The 20,289-nt window shown below is 50.6% G+C and overlaps 1 protein-coding gene across 1 annotated transcript in view; it reads left to right on the top strand.

The window, feature by feature from the left end:
• Window positions 1-355: 355 nt before the first annotated feature.
• PKP1 (plakophilin 1) overlaps window positions 356-20,289 on the top strand; it is a gene marked incomplete at both ends in the record, with an annotated part of 48,639 nt that continues 28,705 nt past the window's right edge. Inside the window, 2 exons of the mRNA XM_080698969.1 lie at window positions 356-557; window positions 12,677-12,783. Coding sequence (XP_080555095.1) covers window positions 356-557; window positions 12,677-12,783 — 309 coding nt within the window. The remainder of the gene's footprint in view (window positions 558-12,676; window positions 12,784-20,289) is intronic.

Raw genomic sequence — 20,289 nt, 5'->3', positions numbered from 1 at the left:
GGGGAGAGAAAGGAGGAGCTAGCAGAACAGGACAGCTTCCCACACAGGGGCCCGGCGGCCCTGCCCCTGAGCGCGCTGCAGCGGCAGCGCCCTGCAGCTCGGCGGCGGCGTCTGGGCCGCGGAGTGGGTGGCGCAGGGCAGGGGTGGTATATCCTGTCTGACGGAGGGCGGGCCCCGCCAGTGCCCGGGGAAGGACGAGCCAGGGCGGAGGCGCCAGGAGCAGCTGCCGGCAGCCCTCTCGCGGACCACTTACTCTATGGCCATAGGGAGCCGCTGAGAGCGACTCAGCAGCCCGCCCGCCCGCTGCACCTCCCGCGCCTCTGCTCTCCAGGCTCGGCCCGCACCTCCCGCCACCATGAACCACTCGCCGCTCAAGACCGCCCTGGCCTACGAATGCTTCCAGGACCAGGACAACTCCACACTGGCTTTGCCGTCGGACCAGAAGATGAAGACGGGCACGTCGGGCAGGCAGCGCGTGCAGGAGCAGGTGATGATGACCGTCAAGCGGCAGAAGTCCAAGTCCTCCCAGTCGTCCACCCTGAGTCACTCCAACCGAGGTAAGGGCCCGGCGCCCGCGCGCGGGTTGGCCAGGCGGATGGAGAGCCTTGGGGCAGCGGTCCCATGCAGGGTCTGCGTACCCAGGCAGAGTCTGTGCCAAGTGCAGAAACCGAGCTCCAGCCCCTTGCTTCGGGGTGGTGTCGCGGCTGGCCACTGGCTAGCCGGCACCCGGAACTGGACAGCGCGCTAGTGGGCAAGGTTTTGTAGCTCATAGAGGGACATAGCCAGGAGCATCTCTCTGGCACTTCTGGAGGCTGAAGACCTCCGTACCTGGAGCCCTGGATCTGGAAGGTGTTCTCTTCCCCCTCCTGCTCCAGAAACCAGATCTGCATTCTGTCTTGTCTTGTGTCTGCTTGCCGACACCCCAGGTTCCCAGAGCCTGGAGCCACCTCCCCCATCCATCCTCTCCCGGCTTTGTGATGCCCTGACGCCCTGCGCCTTCACCCAGTGAATGGCGCCCTGCGACCTGCTGAGCCTGAACCCAGTCGGACTGGGGCCGGTGTGTGCTGCGGTGGGCTGAGCCGATCACTGTCACTGAGACCCTAGTTGTGGGGGAGGGCTCAGGAGATAGCGGAGGGAGCCCGGACAAGTCCCTGGAATTCCCCAGAACTTTGGCAGGAGCCTCGCACTAGGAAGAGGCAGATCTGATGGGAAGGCCATCTGGGGCGAGGACGCCCCTTGAAAACAGGAAGGGTTCCAAGATGCCCTCTTTACACAATAACAAATGCAGAAACCCTGTTCCCACTGCGTTTTCCTTATCCTCCCAAGCTTAAGTAGAAACCAGCATCTTATGGAAAGAGTAGGCATGAGAATGGCAGGGATGGGGATTCCCCTTGGTCTCAGAGAGACCTCAGCTGAGCCCACTCTGGTACTTTTCCAATCTGAGTTCCAGACCTCTGTGAGTGACAAGGCGTGTATTGGGGGAGGTAAAAGAAAGGGATAGGACCCCCGAAACTGAAGGAAGAAGGGGCAGTACCTGACAGCGTGATTGGTGGTGGAGGATTTTGAATCAAATACTTTAATACAAATGTTTCCCAGTAAGAAATATACATTAGCAAACTTCAACCTGTTTACATTTATTTAGCTAAATTTAGTAAAACGCTGCTAAAGACTCTGAATACTTCACACCAGTCCAGGTCAACCAGGACTTATTTAAATCGGGCTCTAGGAGAATGAGGGGCAGGAGGAAAGAGGCAGAATGAGATAAAAGAGACAGCTCCCTGCCCGGTCACCTACCTGGGACGCACACCAGCTCACACCCTCCACCTGGGGCTGCTGGTCTCTCGCTCCACCTGTTCCTGAGTGGCCTCTGGTTAGAGCTGAAGTAGAGAAGATGGCTCTTGGGGATTGCCTGCCATAGCCCCCTTTGGTCTTGTCTCGCTGCCCGGTCTTCTGACAGATTTCCACTGTGTGTGTGTGTGTGTGTGTGTGTGTGTGTGTGTGTGTGTGTGTGTTACTGGGATTAAGCCCAGGGGCATTCTACCTTTGAGCTATATCCCCAGCCCTATTTTATTTTTTATTTGGAAATAGGATCTCGCTAGTTGCTGAGCATGGGGGTGCGTGGCTGTAATCCCAGTATCTGGGAGCCTGAGACAGGAGGGTCACTTCCCTTGTGTTTAGTGTCCTGGTCCTGCTTACTAGCTCTTTGGAAAGTAGATTTGGAATGACAGTACCCCCACTTCTGGCCACAAATAGGGCATCTTAGGCACACCTACTCTTGCCTATTCTATCCCCACCCCCACTCCACCCACCCTCAGCTCCAGGCTCATAGCCCAGGAAAATCCCAAACTGGCTTTGGGTTCTCCAAACACCCCTGTGTCTCCCCACCTAGTGGGACATTAGCCAAGTGTCTGCCATCCTGGAGTGCTGGCTCTGGCCCTGATCTTTGTGGGTAACATCTATCTGCTAGGATCTCAATCCCCAGGTCACCCAGTAGGTTTCAGCCAGGTGAGGGTTGACCCTGGTAGGTAATGCACACCTGTCTATAAACTCCGGGGACTGATCCTGTGGGCGTGTCTCCTCGGCCCTGAGCCTCTGGGGAGGTTCCTAAAGGGGGCCAGTTTCCCCATCGGCATCCTAGCTGGAAAAGGCTGTTGGGCCACTTGAAGCCGGTGTTTCTGGTTTATCTGGCTTTGTTTTCATCAGATTTCTCTGTCCTCTCCATCAGAAACGCCCAAACGTTTCCTATTTTCTCCATCGCTACTCAGCTCCCTCTTTTTCGTTGGTTTACGCGCCATGAGCCTGCTTTCCACGCTTGGGAGGGATGAGTTGGCCACTGTGGAAGGACCCTACCATCTGTAGAGATTCAAGTTCTCCTTTAGTTTCCTCCAAGACCCAAGAGTCCATTTCCCTGAGGTCTTTGATACTCTTCTGCCCCTTGGATCCTGCCCAGGGTCCCCTAGTTAAGAACCCCCATACTAAAGAAGACCAGCTTTGCTCCGCAGGTTGCCCGACAGAGTAGACACTGTTCTTTGTACCCAGTTAAGGATGGCCAGGAATTGGCTATCCATGGTCCTAGTGATAGAGCCAGCTTTGCCTCAGACCCCTGTTCACCAGGGTTCTTTTCTGTCTTGTCAGTGAGAGCAAAGGGAGCAGAGGCCTGGGAGAAGGACCCCTGTGGAAGGAGTCTGGCACCATGCCCTCTCCCACCCACGCCCTCCCTGAAACCCGGCACAGTAGACAGACATAGCACGCAGTCACAGTGTCCCAGGGTGAGTGAGCCAGTGTCCCTGGCTCATCACCCTGGAGGAAGAGGTTGCTCTGAACCTCCTTCCCATCTGGAGAACACCGTGAAGCGTCGCCTCTGTGCTTTTCAGCATTGCCTTCTGTGTATGTCAGGGTGTTCCAACATGTGACAAATACTTTTCTTCTCTAACTGTGTGGGAAGCAAGAGGAAACTGAGGGGATGTGACTGTTTAGCTGAAAACCTTTGCTAGGGAATCTTGAGCTCCCTGAGGATCGGCAAGGCCCTGCAGGGGCTGGTAATGAGCTACCCTTTGAGGGTGGAGGGCTGGGCGCTGGTTATACAGCCTGAAAGATGGAATTTGCAATGGCACTGGGAATCTTTTCCTAAGCTGGACCCAAATTTCATTTGATCCAAACCCAAATATCCCCATCACCATGAACACACATCACATGCAAAGTTCTACAAAAGGAGCCTTCCTTTCTTCCCTCCCTCCCTCCTTCCTCCCTTCCTTTGTTCCTTCCTTCCTTCCTTCCTTCCTTCCTTCTTCCCTTCTTTCCTTTACTGGGGATTAAACCCAAGAGCATTCTACCTCTAAGATACACCCCCATACCTATTTTATTTTATTTTTTGGGTTCTTTTGGTGGTACTGGGGTTCCTGGAAGCCCTTCTACCTCCGGGCTGCACTCCCAGACCTATTTTTTTTTTTTTTTTGAAACAGGGTCTCGTAAGACAGCGAGGCTGGCTCTGAACCAGTGCGATCCTCCTGTCTCTGCCTCCCAAGCGCGGGGATTACAAGCGTGCGCCACCACGCCCGGCTCCTATTTTATTTTTTATTTTGAAACAAGGGCTCCCTAAGTTTCTGAGGGTCTCGCTGAATTGCTGAGCTGGCTTTGAACCTGCCATCCTCCTGCCTCAGCCTTCCTAGTACTGGGATGACGGGCATGCACCACCATGCCAGCTAGGAGTGTCCTTTTCCCTGTCACTTCTTTCCGAGAACTCTAACACCACCAGCATTGTTTGCCTGCTCTGTGCTGCCTGCTGAAATGTCTGATTCTTCATTTCAGCCTTGAACCTGTAGTTCTCCTCTCTTCTAATCAGTACGGTTTCCCACCTGAAAGGCAGAGACTCTGCTGCGATGTGCTCAGGGGTCAGGGTTGGGAGGACACCAGGTTGGGAGATGCTTGGCTCCCCCTCTCCCCCCCCCCCCGTGGTTCCTGAGCCTGTTCAGGCTCTGAGGAGGTGCTTTGTGCCAGCTTGGTAGGGAGCTGGGAGCCTCTGCCTCAGGTGGCTTTTGTGTTTGTGTGGGGCTGTGTCTCAGCATGAACCTCTGCCTGAGGAAGCTTCTGTTTGTTCTACTCTCTTGAAAGTTGCCCTTTCCTGACCACAGGCAGTGGACAGACAGCACTCTGGGGCTTTTTCCCCAGGACCCAAGCTGAGATGAGAGATGGCGAAGGAGGCCATCTGTGCTTTCGCTTGTTCCAGCAGCAAAACATGCTCATTAAACTTCAAATGAACTAATTCTTGTTCCTTTACCATGTATCTTGGCTCAAAGTTGGGATTTTAGCCAGAATTTCGGTTGGCCTGTTACAACACATGCAAAAATGCTGAGTATTCCGGGGTGTTTCATGGCAAATGCTACTATTTCTCTGGATCTAGTCCTTTGATGAGTTCCTTGGCAAAGAATTTTTTTAAAATAGGGTCTTGCTAGGTTTCTGAGAGTCTCACCACTTGCTAAGGACTACTTTCTCAGCCTCCCAAGTATTGTGATTATAGGCATGTGCCACCACACTGGTTTGGCAAAGAATTTTTTAAAATGCGAATTCCTCTTCCCCGTACCAAATTATAAATGCCAATATGTCAATTGACTTAGGTTTAAAAACCTGAGAAGTACTTCTGTGACAGAGTATGACTTTTATTTGAACAAATTTTGTTTGAACAAATGAATGGATGAATGTTAGATATCTACTTGAAGTTCTTTGTAGGCGTATATCACATACATGTATATACACACTCCCCACATATATATAGACACACAAATGCACAATGCTTGTGCACACATGTATACATGATGTATACATGTGCATGCATCTACATATATACTGACATACATGATCCACACATATATACACGTGTACCTGTATACAATACACATCACCTACATGTATGCATACCTGCACCCCTCACATGAACAAACACTCTCACACATTTCTATGCATTTGCTCCATATATATATATATATATATATAGTTACACATGTGCACAGGAGCCCCATGCACGCACGTGTAACACGCGTATATCTCACACCTGTGCTGTGGTAGGAGGCCAGCCAGGCTTTGCTGCTGGCAAGTTTGCAGTGCTGGACAAGCCAGTGCCTCTCTCAGGGCCTCTGCATCTGCCAGAGGTCGGGCCAGATCTTGTCACAAGAATTTAGTGATGGCAACCCTCTTTTGCAGCTACCTCTGCAAGGCCTTTGCCCAAACTGCTTGCAAAAAGGCTCCTTCCCCCAAGGCATGCCACTCCTAGCTCCTCACGTCTCTCTTGCAAACACCCTCAAATCCAAAAGTGAAGTTCTAACTTGGCTACACAATGGAATTAGTGGAATTTTTTTATATACTGGGGATTAAACCCAAGGGCTTTCTATCTCTGAGCTATACCTTAGCCTTTTTCTTTTCTTTTTTTATTCTTTTTTTTTTTTTTTTTTTTTTTTTTTTTTGCGGGTCTGAGGGTGGAACCCAGGGCATTCGACCTCCGAGCCACACCCCCTGCCCTATTTTTTTAATTCTTTATTTTGAAACAGGGTCTCCCTAAGTTGCAGAAGGCCTCACTAAGTAGCTGAGGCTGTCCGTGAACCACGATCCTCCAGTCTCAGCCTCCCAAATGCTAGAATTACAAGCGTGTGCCACCATACCTGGCTTACCCTAGCCCTTTTTATTTTATTTATTTAATTTTTATTTTGAAACAAGGTCTTGCTGAATTGCTGAGGCTGGCCTCAAACCTGTGATCCTCCTGTCTCAGCCTCCCAAGTACTAACTGGGATTACAAGTGTACACCACTGTGCTCAGCTACCTGGGAATTAAAAAAAAAAAAAAAACAAAAGCAAATGCCTGGGTCTAGCTCTTCAGAGGTTCTGATTTAGTCAGTATGGAAGACCTAATGGACAGCTGCAGCACTTAAAATCTCCCAGGCAATTCTCTGTATAGCAAAGATCTGAAACTATTGTTCTAGTCCCCATTCTCTGTTCACCCATAAGCCCAGCAGAGCCCAGCACAGGGATCACCCCTGTACCCTGATCTCTCTCCCCCCCCCAACGTAGGACTTGCTAGAGACAGGCTTTTACTCTGGAGCCCTCCCTCACAGGTGGCCAGGTCCGACTCCGGCTCTGTCCACTCTAACCCCCTGCCCTGCCCCCTGCACCGGGCCTTTCCCCACAGGATGCCCCACGCTCCTCCCAGTGCGCGGGTTTTGGTGGTGGCCATGCATGGATTATCAGACGCAGCAGCAGGATTCTGGTAGAGCTCGCTCAAACACGTCCCAGCAGAGCCCTGGGGAGTCACGTGTGCTGGTGAGGGAGAGGAGAGAGCGCCCGGGCCCTAGCAGCCCAATTTGTTTCAGCATTTCTGTTCAGTACATGTGCCCGGGGAAAGGCCAAGAACCACACCAGAGTGTCTGAACTCTGGTGCCGAACTCCTTGCCCTTCTCAGGCTCCTGGAAGCTCCGGAGCGGGAAGGACGTCCACGGCGCTCCCAGCAGCCAGGCAGAGGGCCGGTCTCTCTTCCCCCGGAGGCATGCGGCTCGTCTTGCCTGCACAGCCCACTCCTGCCCACTCGTGAACATCTCAGAGGGACACTGTCTCAGGCATGTCTTCCCAGCCGTTCTTGTTCCCTTATTTAACTTCTGCTCACTGTGGCCTTAGACCTGGACGCCATGGATGGAGGAGATGTCAGCGGGTGAGGGAAAGGCGTTTTCAGGCTGAAAGACAATGGGTTTCTTTCTCCAGCACTTCATGCTGAGGGAAAGGTGGTTTGATTCAAGTGTAAAAGAATCCAGAAGAGGCATCAGCCTTATGCTACACAGAGTTAGTGAGAGATAAAGCTCCAGGCAGCTTGCCTGTGACACATCCTCCTGCCCAGCAAGGAGAGGGATTTTGGAGAAGTGGAGAGATGGAGGGTGCTCTCAGGTGCCTTTTGCCTCTCTGGGCTGCCTTTTGGTCAGGCAGGCCGATGCCCTGAGAGCCTTTTCTCTGTAGAAGCTAGTCCTGGAATGGGGGATGGATCTAATTGAAGTAAAGATCCCTTGCTTAGGGAGCTCTCAGCTGACACGGGAAATCCAGGCCCTGCCTTCTGGAAGAAAGTGTCAGTGTGGACATACAAACACACACAGAAAGCACAGACACCACACTCCAAGGGACACATGAGCCACCAGAGTAAGTACAGCAGTTGGCGCGAGTGCTGACGTGGTTACACTGGAGGGTTTGGCGTGCTCAGGGCTGGGTGGGGTCACCTTGGGGAGCTGATTTTGTGCAAGGTTTTAAATGCACGGAGAGGGATTGGCTGAGAAGAAGAGAAAGAATGTTTCAGGTGCAGTGGGTGTGACCTATTTGAAAGCTGGAGGTGGGAGAGGATGAGTCATCTCTGTGATGGTTGGCCTGTCCCCACGGGAGAAAGAATGCCACAGATCGTCAGAAGCAGCTGCCTCCATTTTCAAAGTTTTGGTAGATGAGAATGCCTGGGTTGTCCCCGTGACACAGAATCTTCCAGTAAGGTTGTTTGGGGGCACCAAAGGAAGCTGCTGCAGGGACAGCGATCTGAGTGGCAGACTTTCTGGCGTGGTTGTACACACTGAAATTTCACGTTGGCACAAAATGAGACAAGCTACATGGACAGAGCAACTTGTATTTCTCGTGCATTAGGGAAAGCAATAGCTGCTCAGAGGTTCTTGCACAGTGACCTTGGGGTTCTATGGGTGAGCAGACTTCTGCTGAAGATGACATACAAGTTTGGCCAGCGGCCAGCTTTACTCACAAGCTGCCATCTTTTACTCTTGGTGAGTGCGCCCATCTGGAGGCCACAGTGGGCGGGCAGAGGCTCAGCTGGGAGGATGGGGGTAATTCTGTGGGCTTAACTGGGTGCTAGGATTATCTCTCTTTACCGAAACCAAGAGTCCTCCTCCAGGAGATGGCCTTGGGTATCTGGAACTACACACAGCTCCTCTCTTGTCCCAATTTACATCACTCACCAGAGACCTCCTTGGGTAGAGGAAAGCCTAGTTAAGTAGAATTTGAGAATTCTGATTCCATTTGGCATGAAATGGGGAGGTTGAACCTCTAGGCACCAGGCACCAAGCAGCAGAGGACCTTCGCCACAGGGCTGGGCAGAGGAGAAGAGCTGGTTGACAAAAAGGGCCAGCTTAGGGCCACCTAGGCCCAGCCCAGCTGGTGCAGTGGCCTGGGCCCAAGATCCCAGGGAAAGAAGATAAGGCTCTTGCTTTCAAAAGTTCCCTAAATACCTGATGGTGGAGAGTGGTACAGGCATGAGAGAGATGCAGGGATCTTCATCGGAAAAGGCTTTCTAGAAGCGAGCGCTCTAGAAATGGGGGACCAGAGAGAAAAGTGAATTAGCACTATTACACTAAATGAGAAGCTCCAGGTCCTTGCTGTTGAACTTGACTCTTACCAGACATTTCATACCAGCCAAATACCCTGGGATCAGGAGGGGGAGAAAATAGCTTTATGTGTGGGAGTGTTTTCCTTATAGACAGGACTCACCTGCCACCTGTTCCTTTAGTATATGGCACACTTTTAAGTGTAACTTCAGGTGTGTGACATCTCTGGACTCCTCCCATCCCTTGTCACCCCTGCTATAAGTTCAGCTACCTTCTGTAGAGAGGCAGTGCTGGCTGGTGTGATGGCAACCTCACTCTTACACAGAGCCAGGTGGTCCCCTAATTGCAGGTAAGTCTTGGAGGATGCCTTCTGGAGCTGCCTGGCAGGGCCCGGAGACCTTAGCCCAACCAAGTGAGAATGACAGCCCACATCTGTCTTCACCAGTCATTGCTGAGACCTGGCGACAAGCTTGGGGATGGTAGGACATCCACCTGCTGCCTCTATATTTCCATGTACCCACCCCTGCCTCTGCAGCAGTCCCCACCTTCACACAGAAAAGAGCATGAGAAGGCCGTGGGGCAGGTACAGGCTGGGGAAAGAGGGGATGCTTCATCTCCAAACCTAGAGGGAGCTGATTGGCCTCCTCTCACAAGGGGCGGGGGCCCAGTGGAGCCTTGGGGGATGCCTCTCTGAGTAGGCGGCTTCCCTGGGGCTCTGTAGAACTTCTTGTCTGTCACCACCCCAGATTTTCCATCCGGAAGCAGCTGGCTGACCCTCGCCTGCCCTTTAGTGAGAAATACTCGCTCATGGGGTGAGAGCCAAGCACACTCTGGCCTGCCAAGCCTTTCAAGTAGGATGGATGGAGGGGAGGCCCTCGGGACCTGGCTGTCAGCTCCCTATGGTCCTGACTGTGCATGTGCCTGGCTGCAGCCTCTTCCCTAATGAACACTAGCTAGTTCTGGGTGATGGAACCCACAAGACTCCTCCAGTCTCTCCAGAGGAGCAGCTGTGGAGAAAGGGCGAGAAGCAGGCAACCTGCACTCACAGCAGCCTGGAGAAGGGAGAGGCCATGTGTGCCAAGGCTGAGTCTCAGACCTTTGCCCACAGAGGAAAGCCTTTAAGAAGTGGTGCCACCAGGCATGGTGGTGCACGCTTGTAATCCCCGCGCTTGGGAGGCTGAGGCAGGAGGATCACGCAGGTTTGAAGCCAGCCTAGCTACTTAGTGAGGCTCTCAGCAACTTAAGTGAGACCCTGTTTCAAAATAAAATATAGAGCTGGGCGTGGTGGCGCACGCTTGTAATCCCAGCATTCAGGAGGCTGAGACCCAAGGATCGCGGTTCGTGGACAGCCTCAGCTACTTAGAGAGGCCCTTTGCAACTCAGTGAGATCCAGTTTCAAAATAAAGAATAAAAAATAGGACAGGGGGTGTAGCTCGGAGGTCAAATGTCCCTGGGTTCCATCTTCAGACCTGCAAATTAGTTAATTAATTAATTAATTAATTAAAATAAAAATAGGGCTGGGAGTATAACCCAGAGGTAGAAAGCCTCTGGGTTCCACCCCCAGTACCAAAAAAAAAAAAAAAAAAAAAAAGCAGGGCCTGGTCCCAGGGCCTGTAGGGGTAGGCTTCTGGGGCTTTCAGTAGTGAGGAAGCCCCCAAAAGGACCCCGAAGCAGGGAGCTAAGGAGGCAATGGAAAGCTGAGCTCTATCTCAGGAGAAGACAAGTCAGGCTCCTCCTAATGCTGTCAGGCCCCTGTCGCTGTAACTGGATTACTGTGGAACACTGGGGCTATATAGGGCCTTTGGGATGCAAAGAAACCAACTCCGTCTTTTTTGTGGTACAGGGGATGGAATCCAGGGATATTCTATTTCTGAACTAGACTGCCAGCCCTTTTTAATTTTTTTAAAACAGGATCTCACTAAGTTGAGGGCTTGCTGGGGCTGGCCACCAACCTGTGGTCCTCTTGTCTCAGCCTCACAAGTACTAAGATGACAGATGTGTGCCACCACGCCCAACTCCACAACCCCTGTCTTTTAACAGAACAGGAAGCTGAGGCCCAGAGACTGCATGCGTCTTTCCCAAGGCTAGAACCAATTTCTGGATTCTAGGCTAGAACTCCTCTAGCCTCCCAGGGCAAGTTGTGACTGCACAGTCCAATAGCCCTGATGTCTAGTGGGTCCTCCATGATAGTGGATGGGAGCCAGCGGCTGTGCCCTGTTGTGGGTGGTCATGGGGTACTGGACAGAGGGCATGATCCCAGGCAGGATGCTGGCCTCATTCCAAAGCTGCCCCTTGGCTATTCCCATTGCTCCCAGCTCAGATAACTTAGTGTTTCAGTTGGTGTGGCAAAAGGACAGGGGCTGACAGAGCCAGCTGAGATGGAAAGCTAGCCACTCCCTCTAGACAGGTTTCAGATGGGAAGTTTGACCATGGCTTTGGAGAAGAGGGATGCACAGTATCCGTGCGAGGAGGCTCTCACTGGGCCTTGTTTACCTTCATTCCCAAAGGGTGCTTTTTTTTTTTTTTTTTTTTTGTAGTACTAGGGATGGAACCCAGGGGCATTCTACCTCTGAGCTACACCCCAGCCCTATTTTTTATTCTTTATTTTGAAACAAGGTCTCACTGAGTTGCAAAGGACCCAAGGCTGGCCATGAACCGTGATCCTCCTGTCTCAGCCTCCTGAACGCTGGGATTACAAGCATGGACCACCACAGCCTGCTCCCAGAGGGTGGATTTTCAGTAGTATGGAGCAAGCCTTGCTCTGGAAGTCAGCCCGCAGAGCCATGCTTGCCCCTCACAGAGCTCCTAGGGTGGCCAAGGGAATGGGACACCAGACAAGAGTGTGACTTGGGGTACAGAATACAGGATAGCATGTGTTCAGAGGCCAGAAGGATTGCCTTGGGCAGAGCTGGCTGGAAAGGGCTTCTTGGAAGAGGTGAAGTCCTGAGCTTGGCTTAGGAGAACAGGTGAGATTTGATGGTTATGGCTGAGGGTAGAAGGCAGATTCAGCAAGGGGAACAGGTAAGAAAAGTCAGGAGTAAGTCCTCTGGAGTTGGGGTTGTCCCTTAGATTCTCCCCTCAGTCTGGTGAAAGGGAGAAGTGGGGGGTGGCCCCACCAGGAACCCCAAATCCTTCTTTCTGTGATTCAAAGCCGCTTTGCCGCTAATAACCCTAATGACACTCTGTCCTCCTGCGGAGCCTGTCATTTGTGGGTCTTCACGCACTGCAAAAACATTAATTAATCCTCACAGGGCCTTTGAGGTTGCTTGCTGCTCCCCCTTCCCCAGCTTCCAGCTCCAGGGGACCTCGGAGATGAAGGAAGGGGAGGAAGGCTGACCTGCTCACCTGTTGGGGCCGGGCTTAGGTTTGAATCCAGAGTCCCGACCGGAATCAGACTCTCATCAGCCTTCGCTGCTCTGTGGCTCTGACCTTGGGCCTCTGGACCTGGGATGTCAAGATCCTGCCTGCCTACCCCGAGTGGGGAAGTGATCTTTGTGGAACATGGAGTTCTGATTCCTTGGACTGGAACGGCGGTGCTCCATGGCCCTCCAGGCCAACTTTTAACCTGTAGGTGTCAACCAGCCCCAAGAAGTGGGGGAGCCAAGATTCAGTGCTGTCCCTGCAGTGGTCTGTGGTGGTCATGGCTGTGGAGGAGGTGGAAAGAGATGGCGATGGCAAGAAGATGACCCGCTCCTCCCCCTCCTCCCCAAGGAGCTCAGACCGTTCTCCTCCATGGGCGGGGTACACCTGGATGCGGGGCGATGCCCTAGGGAAAAGAGTGGGTGAAGATCATGGCCACCTCTGCTCTAACCCCCTTCCTCTGCCCTGCAGGTTCCATGTACGATGGCTTGGCTGACAATTATAACAACTATGGGACTACCAGCCGGAGCAGCTACTACTCCAAGTTCCAGGCAGGGAATGGCTCGTGGGGATATCCGGTAAGGAACTGCTTCCATTCAAAAAGACCAGGAGCATGTGTGGGGATGCTGTGAGGTTGGGAGAGGAGAAGGACGGCCCTGATTGCTAAGAAAAAAGCAATGTAGGACTTGGTCAGGAGTCAGAGATCATTGGTTCTGATCAGGATTTGCTTGGCTACTATTTCATAGGTGGCTCTGCGTGCAGCCTGGTGTTTGGGCTGATTGGATATGGCTGAATGTCTCGAGTGAGAACTATTTAGAAAGAGTATAAAGGAAAGAGCATCTTTTAAAAATTCCATTTCCCAATGTGTCTGATTTAATCATGGATTTGAGAGAAGTTTGATGCCCATTTGTGGACCAGTTTCCTTCCATGTTTGTAGAAAAATCCTGAAAGCTCTTCCCTCTTCAGTGTGTACTGACGGCCAAGGAGAGACTCTGGAAGATCCCCTGAGGCCAAGGAAACATATCCACTGAGGCGACCCCTGCCAAAGGGGTTGGGTGCTGGAGTGGAGTGTCTCTTGAATTTCTAAGTCAGAAAAATTTGGGTTCACATCCGAGCTCTGCCGTTGACTGAGTTTGTGATGTTGGGCAAGTTGCTTCAACTCCTGGGCCTTAAGTTCCTCACAGGTAAGGTGGACATTAACAAGGTCTACTTGGGTTTATTGTCAGGATTAAATCAACTAATGGGCGTAAAAAAAAACCATATTTGTGACAATTCTTAAGATTAAAAAAAATTCATATGGTTAGAGATTATTCTAGATCTTTTAATCCTGGTTATGTCTCTGTCTTCTGATGTGATCTCAACCTACTCCACCTATCTGCCCATTTATTAGACAGCTGCTTACTGAGCTGAGCTCTGTGACAAGCCCCATGGTAGGTGCTCTTGATATAATTGTATGAACCAGTGCAGCTTTCTTCTACTCTAAAATCAGAGGCGTTGTGCTATACGGCACCCAAGGATTCTCTAACATATAAGTGCATAACTTATATGGCTTTCCTTTATTTTTGCTAATTTCAGCCTTAACTTGCATCATTCTTGGGAAATCCTTGGTGAGGCCCTCAAGACATTGTGGAGATGAGGATAAAGGCTATTTCTAGGGCTCTATGTTTTGGGGCCCCAGGATCAGCAGAATTTGCTCTGGGCCATGTAGCTCACAGGTCCTGTGGTCCTGGGCAAAGAAGATAGTGGGCTGTTTACAAGTTTGGTGTTCTTTGGTACCATCTTGATTCTTTCCATCCTCAGTTCTTGTTGGGCTAATTTTTGAGGCTGTATCTTTCTTGTATGTTAAAGGATGGAGACTAACCAGAAGAATGAGTTAGGTATCCTGCAAATTCATCCCCTTTGCTTTTTTTCCTCATTCTTGATGTCAGCTGACACCCTTAGTGCAACAGAAATACACGAAGGGTGACTGAGCCCAGGAAGCCAGCAGATCAAGCAGATGTGAAAGGGTTTTGACACAAAGGGTGAGGACCAGACAGACCCTGGGAAAATGTCTTAGTAATGTAAGGTAAAGGGATTAGGTGAAACCCACATACGGCAGGTCACTGGACCAGCATTCCAAGTGAATAATCGTGTTGTGGATAAAGATATTATGTGTCTTTACATACAGGGTGTTACTAGACCAGAGCTTAGAAGTTTCAGATACTACCCTTGTTCTTCTACTCTCTGGCCCTGTGGCCTTAGATAAAACTCTGGCTCTGTGACCACTCTGGGCATCAGTTTTCTTATCCGTATAATGGGAGTGATGATATCTATGTATCTACTGTGCTCGCAGGTTGGTGTCTATTTGCTCACAGATTGATAGCGAGTTACATTTACCGTACCAATGGAAATTTGTACAGGGACTCTTTGGGAGGAGGTGTTTCTAAAATACATCTGCATATGGCCTGTGTTGAGGGCTTAGCTCCTGGTTAATTAACTCAATCCTCAGCTATCTCACTAGCCTGTAATGCTCCCAAAGAGCTCCCTCCCTGTGCCCATTTTCTGACAACCAGTGAAAATCCCTTTCCTTCTCCGCGCCCTAAGGCCCAGCCCTCCTCACTCCTTTGTTGGCAGGCCTGCAGACATGACTCACGACGGGGCAGCTGCTGAGGCACGTCCCGTCTTCTCCCAGTTCAGGAGAGGCTATGGGAACAGGGAAGAGCTGCACACACAAGGATTTGGCAGAGGGAGGGGAACAAGTAGGGAGGAAGCGGAATAATCGATATCAGAGCCAGACGTATATTCAGCCAAACACTGGGCAAAACCGAACGGGGTCCAGATTTAGGGAGAAGGAGAGCAAGAGCAACGGGAAAACCTAGATCTGTGGCATGAGGGGATCCCGGGCCTGTGGGATTCTCCCATGGTCGGTACAACTGGCATGGAGTGTTTTATTTCCCACCCTCTGGTGAAACCAATATGGCAACCAAAGTCAGGGAGTGTGGGGAGGAGGGTGTGGTCCTCTGCAGGAGCACCGTCAGCATGTTTTCAGGAGCTTCTAAGAGCTGATGAAGGACCATTTCCTGTAGACACTTTGTATTCACTCAGTCAGCCAAATGGTATTGAGCAATTACCGGCGCATGGCAGCCAGCGAGGCGCTGCAGAGGCTGCAGCAGAAGAGCCTCCGACTCTGCCCCAGCCAACGCGTCAAGGTGGGAGAAGCACACAGGTCAAGAAATCGGGCACTGGTGTTGGTTTCTCTATTGGTGTAGTGTATCAGTACTTAGCTCGTGCAAAATGTTTCTGGAAACTCTAAACATTTCTATTTATTATTTATTTATTTATTTATTTGAGATGGGGTTTCACTAGGTGGCTTCGAACTCCTGGGCTCAAATGATCCTCCTGCCTCAGCCTCCCAGGCTGCCATGATGGGCTCACACCACCACGCTGACCGAAAAGCATTTTTAAACAGAATTCTCTTCAGTGTATATGGGGGCCATATAAGAACTAGTCTAATTTCTTCATTGTCATGACATGTTTTTAAGCAAAAAATATTGCCCACCTTAAGTACTTCATGCAGAATTGGGTTCAGTTCCACGTATCAAACTACCCTAAAATAACAAAGCTTCATCAGTACGGAAATATATATATATAATCAGTAAGCAATTTGAAAAATAAAGTTCTAACAATGCTTTACAAACAGTAGTATTAGCTAGGCAGGGTAGCACACACTTGTAATCCCACTACTTGGGAGGCTGAGACAGGTGGATTGCAGATTCCAGTATAGCCTCAGCAATTTAGTGAAACCTTGTTTCAGAATAAAAACTAAAATAGGACTGGGTGTATAGCTCAGAGTTAGAATGCCCTGGTTTCAATCGCCAGTAACAAACAAACAAAAAATACAACACACACACACACACACACACACACACACACACCACGAATTACCTTATAATTTTGCTTTATATTCCATGTTAGCAATAGCTTTATTTTTATTGTTTTTTTGTAGTACTAGGGATTGAACACAGAGGTATTCTGTGTCTGACTGAGCTACACCCCCACTCCTGTTTTTATTTTGAAACAGGGTCTTGCTAAGTTGCCGACAGTTTTGCTAAATTGCTGAGACTGGCCTCTAATCTACAATCCTCCTGTCTCAGCCTACCAAATACTGGGATTATAGGTGTGCACCACCATGCCCGGCTCGGTAATAGCCTTTAAATTAAAAAAAACTTTTTAAAATAAAAGTCATACTATTTATAATCTATGATCACTTATATAACAAATTTAGCATTTTGAATATAGAAAATCTTGTAATAAAGCAGGCTAAAAACAAAGTTAGTCTGGCATACAAAAAGCACCGAGGGGCTTAAGGAAAAGACTGGGCTGAAAGTCACCGACCCGGAAGTTCTGTCTTCAATCAGCCACACCAACCTCCTCCTCCTTTGGAAACAGGAATCTGCTGGGAGTCAGAGCTGGAGCCCCAGGGTCCCACAGACCTCAGAGAGAGGAAGGAGCCGGCCAGGTGGGGCCAGAGATGGGCCACTTGTAGCCCCACTGCCGGCTCTCTCCAGAGGACAGACTCAGCTCATTGTTCTGCTGCCAGACTCAAGGACACTGGAGCCCAGTGGGGTTTACATTTTATAGTGAGGAAACTCAGGCCCGGAGAGTATGTCACACGACTGAATGTGATTCTGCCGCTGGTGACAGAGCAGCCTAGATCCCTGTCCTCCTAACTCCAGACCTGGTAGAGTTCTATTTTCATAACCCCAGACATTTGAACTTTTTGTGAAGACTGTTTTAAGGGTTTCTCCAATTTCCATAGTTTAACACCTTGCAAGAGGCCCACAAGTTCAAATCCCTTTATTCCTCATCTCCCCAGATCCCAACCAAGCCCACTCTCCTTGGGAGTTCCAGGCCAGCTCAATGGGAGATGCTGAGAGTGTGCGTCCTTTTTCCTTCCTAGACCCAAGCTGGGTCTGCAAGCATTAATGGGGCTCAGTGTAGGATTACCAGATAAAATACAACAAAATGCAATGTTTGGGGCATAGTCCTACCCAAAAATTATTTGTTGCTCATCTGGAATTTGAATATAACGACATGCCCCATGTTTTCATTTGCTAAGCCTGGCAATCCTAGGTAGTGAGCACCCTTCTGCTTAGGCTGGGCACCCAAGCAGAATAACTTCCGACTACAGCCATTTCTGGTGAGAAAATGAAAGCTTTTGAGGCCATCTGACCCTTTCTTATGAGGGATCACGTGAACACCTTTCCCTGGGTCCACTAAGGTAAGGATGAGGGGGACAGAGAGCGGGAGTGCCTGGAGGGCACAACCCTTCTATTCCAAGCTGAAAATGGGCTTTTATCTCATGGTTGGTCTCAGACGAGGCTGAGGCAAATGGGAATGCATCTGGATTAAGATGGCAATCCCCTTTTCTATCAATTCCAGTGCTAAAGGGCATTCCTATTTTCAAACTGGGAAGCCCATCTTGAGCATCTAGTTCTTCTGGGAGTCACAACAACTAAAATGTTCTTTGGCTGTGGATTGTCCTAGACCATTCTTCTGAGGATAGAGGAGATAAACCATGTATGTATCGTCAACCAGGAGGTCTGGAACACCCCATAGAGTGGTGACGGCCATATTGAATCACTCAGCCATGCTGGGGTAAATCCAGCCTGGCGCTTAAGAAAGAGACTCCCAGGAACATGGCGAAGGACTCTGCCTTTGTCTTGGGCATTTCTCCCAGCTCCTCATCTAACTGATATGTCAGTATATGATGACCCCATCGGAGGGTTTTGTGGACAGTTACCCTGTAGACCGATCCTGTCCATCCTAGCCCCAGAGCAGTCTATGTGTCTTATTACAGATGAGAGGACTCTGGTTGTGTCAGGCTTTGGTAGGGAATAGAAAATCCAAGCACAGTACCCCTCAGGTTGGTGGCTCAGAGTTAGCCATGTTGATTAACTAGCCACAAGGGGCGCCATGGGCCAAGCACTACAGAGTGGCTGCTGGAGAGCACACGGGACCCTTGCCCTAGGAGCAGCAGAAAGAGACTGCCCTTACCGATCTACAGTTAATGGTTATCTTTGTGCCCACAGATAGGGTTCTGTAAAAAAAACTGAGCTCTAGACTTCAGCCAGGAACTTCAGGTCTGAATTCAGGTTCTGCCCCTTAACTAGTCAAGTTTTTAATCTGGCAGAGCCTCCGCCTGCCCATCTCTGAAATGGGCGAAAGTTCCTATCTCAAAATGCAGTAGGAGGGTGATGGATATAATGTAAATATCAGATCAGCAGTGAGAGGTCTGGGCTCCTGTCTTGGCAGGGTTGCTACATTCTGAGGGACCCAGAGTGGACTTGGTCTTTCAAACCTTGGTGTTCTCATTGACATAGCGAGGCAGTTGGACAAGATCTTCACTAAAGCCTCATTTAGGGTTCCAGGTAGCTTGAGCACTGACTCTGAGTTGCATCAGTAGCTGCAGGACCCCAAAGCCAAACCCTGTGGTCTCACCAGGTCAGAGGCAGGACCAGCTCCCACAGCCTGGGTCTCTGCTTCAGGCCTTAAATGGATAAAGGCTTCTGCACTTCCTCTCTGCTCTCATCTGAGCATCTCCAGGCACCAAGAAAACAGCAGTTAATTAACCCTTGCAGCAGGAGATTAGGACTTACTTTAGCTTTACAGAAGGGGAAACTGAGGCATGGCAAGTAGCTCTGCGGAGTAGCTACCCTGACTTTAAACTCAGACCCAATCCTCTCCCCTGTCCCCACTTCTCAACTCTAAGCTGTGCTTGAATTGGGCTCCTTTGACACTGCCTGCTGGGCCTCTGTCTTTTCTTGAAAAGCTCAGGGAAATAGAGGGCCGACCACAGGCTCCTGCTCCCAAGCAGGCATGGATCCTGCTCCACGAGGGAGTGATTGATGTGTTTGCCAACTCAGTGTCCCCGCTGCCAGCTCGTGACTCACTCCCACTCAGCCCTGGGAGATAGGAGGGTCCCACAAGGGCCCCAGGCTCTCACCCAACAAGAAGAGGCAATGATCCTACTTACCAAGGGACAGAATGTGCCTCCGAGAGAGAATGGAGGTGAGTGAGAGAGCGTCGCCGGTGTGGCTCCCAGGGGCACCCCTCCCTGCAGAAGGCAGCAGCCAGGCATGTGGCATGTTTCCATAGACAAATTGCTGCTACGAGGATACTCCCTATATTTCAACTGTGAAGCAGAAGCGGACAGCAAACATCCACATCTGGAGGATCTTTTAGACTTTAGCCAGGAGCTTCAGGTCCGAATCCAGGTCCTGCCCCTTAACTAGTCAAGTTCTTAATCTGGCTGAGCCTCAGCCTGCCCATCTCTGAAATGGGAGCTCCTTCATCCACCACAGATGATCAGAGTGGCTCTGCTTTTGTCCTGAGAAGTTTCTGACACTCTTAGGGTTGGAGACAAACTCAAGGAGCTCCTTTTCTGTGCCTGTTTTTTCCCTCCATGGGAAAAGCAAGTATGACTTGAGCCCCCTTCCTTGTGGCTAAGGACCTGGTAAGCAGGGGAAGCTGTTTAGGAGTAGGAACATGGACAGAAGGTCCAATGGCCAGTTCTCCATTATTGCCCAAAGGACCCTAACAAGGACACGCTCTCTGCTGCACCTCAGGCGTATCATCAGCAGGAGTGGACAGCTTTGCAGCTCAGCTCCGTGCATCTGTTCACATTCTGTCCTTCACTAAGGAAGAGAAGTGAGAGGATGTCTCCCATGTTGGCACCCTGGGCCTCCAAATGGAGAAAGGTTTAGCTTCAGTAAGTTCATGTAAATGGTGTCCTCCAAGAAGGAGCTCCTCCAGGTGGAGGAAACTGGGATGGGTTCCTAGAGGAGCTAAGCTTTGAAACAGATGTGAAAGGAACAGAAAGCTGCCTTGCGAAGTGTGGAGTGCAGAGGAGGATGCTCGTGGGCCTGAGCTGATTGTTCACACGAATAGGCATGGCTCCGGGGAGGGTGGCTGCTTGGGAGCTGCTGGCTGCAGAGCTCTCACCAGCCTCCCTGGTCTTCTGAGGCCAATCCTGACGTGCTTCAGAGCTGGGGGAGCACACCGGCTGCCCCATCCTCCTGTCCCACCCAGTGAGGAAGAGCAGA

The sequence above is a fragment of the Muscardinus avellanarius genome, assembly GCF_963383645.1.
Source record: "Muscardinus avellanarius genome assembly, chromosome: 7".
In the NCBI taxonomy this organism is placed as follows: Eukaryota; Metazoa; Chordata; class Mammalia; order Rodentia; family Gliridae; genus Muscardinus; species Muscardinus avellanarius.
The sequence above is the reverse complement of the archived record's forward strand: the minus strand, read 5'-3'. Positions and strand labels throughout refer to the sequence as shown.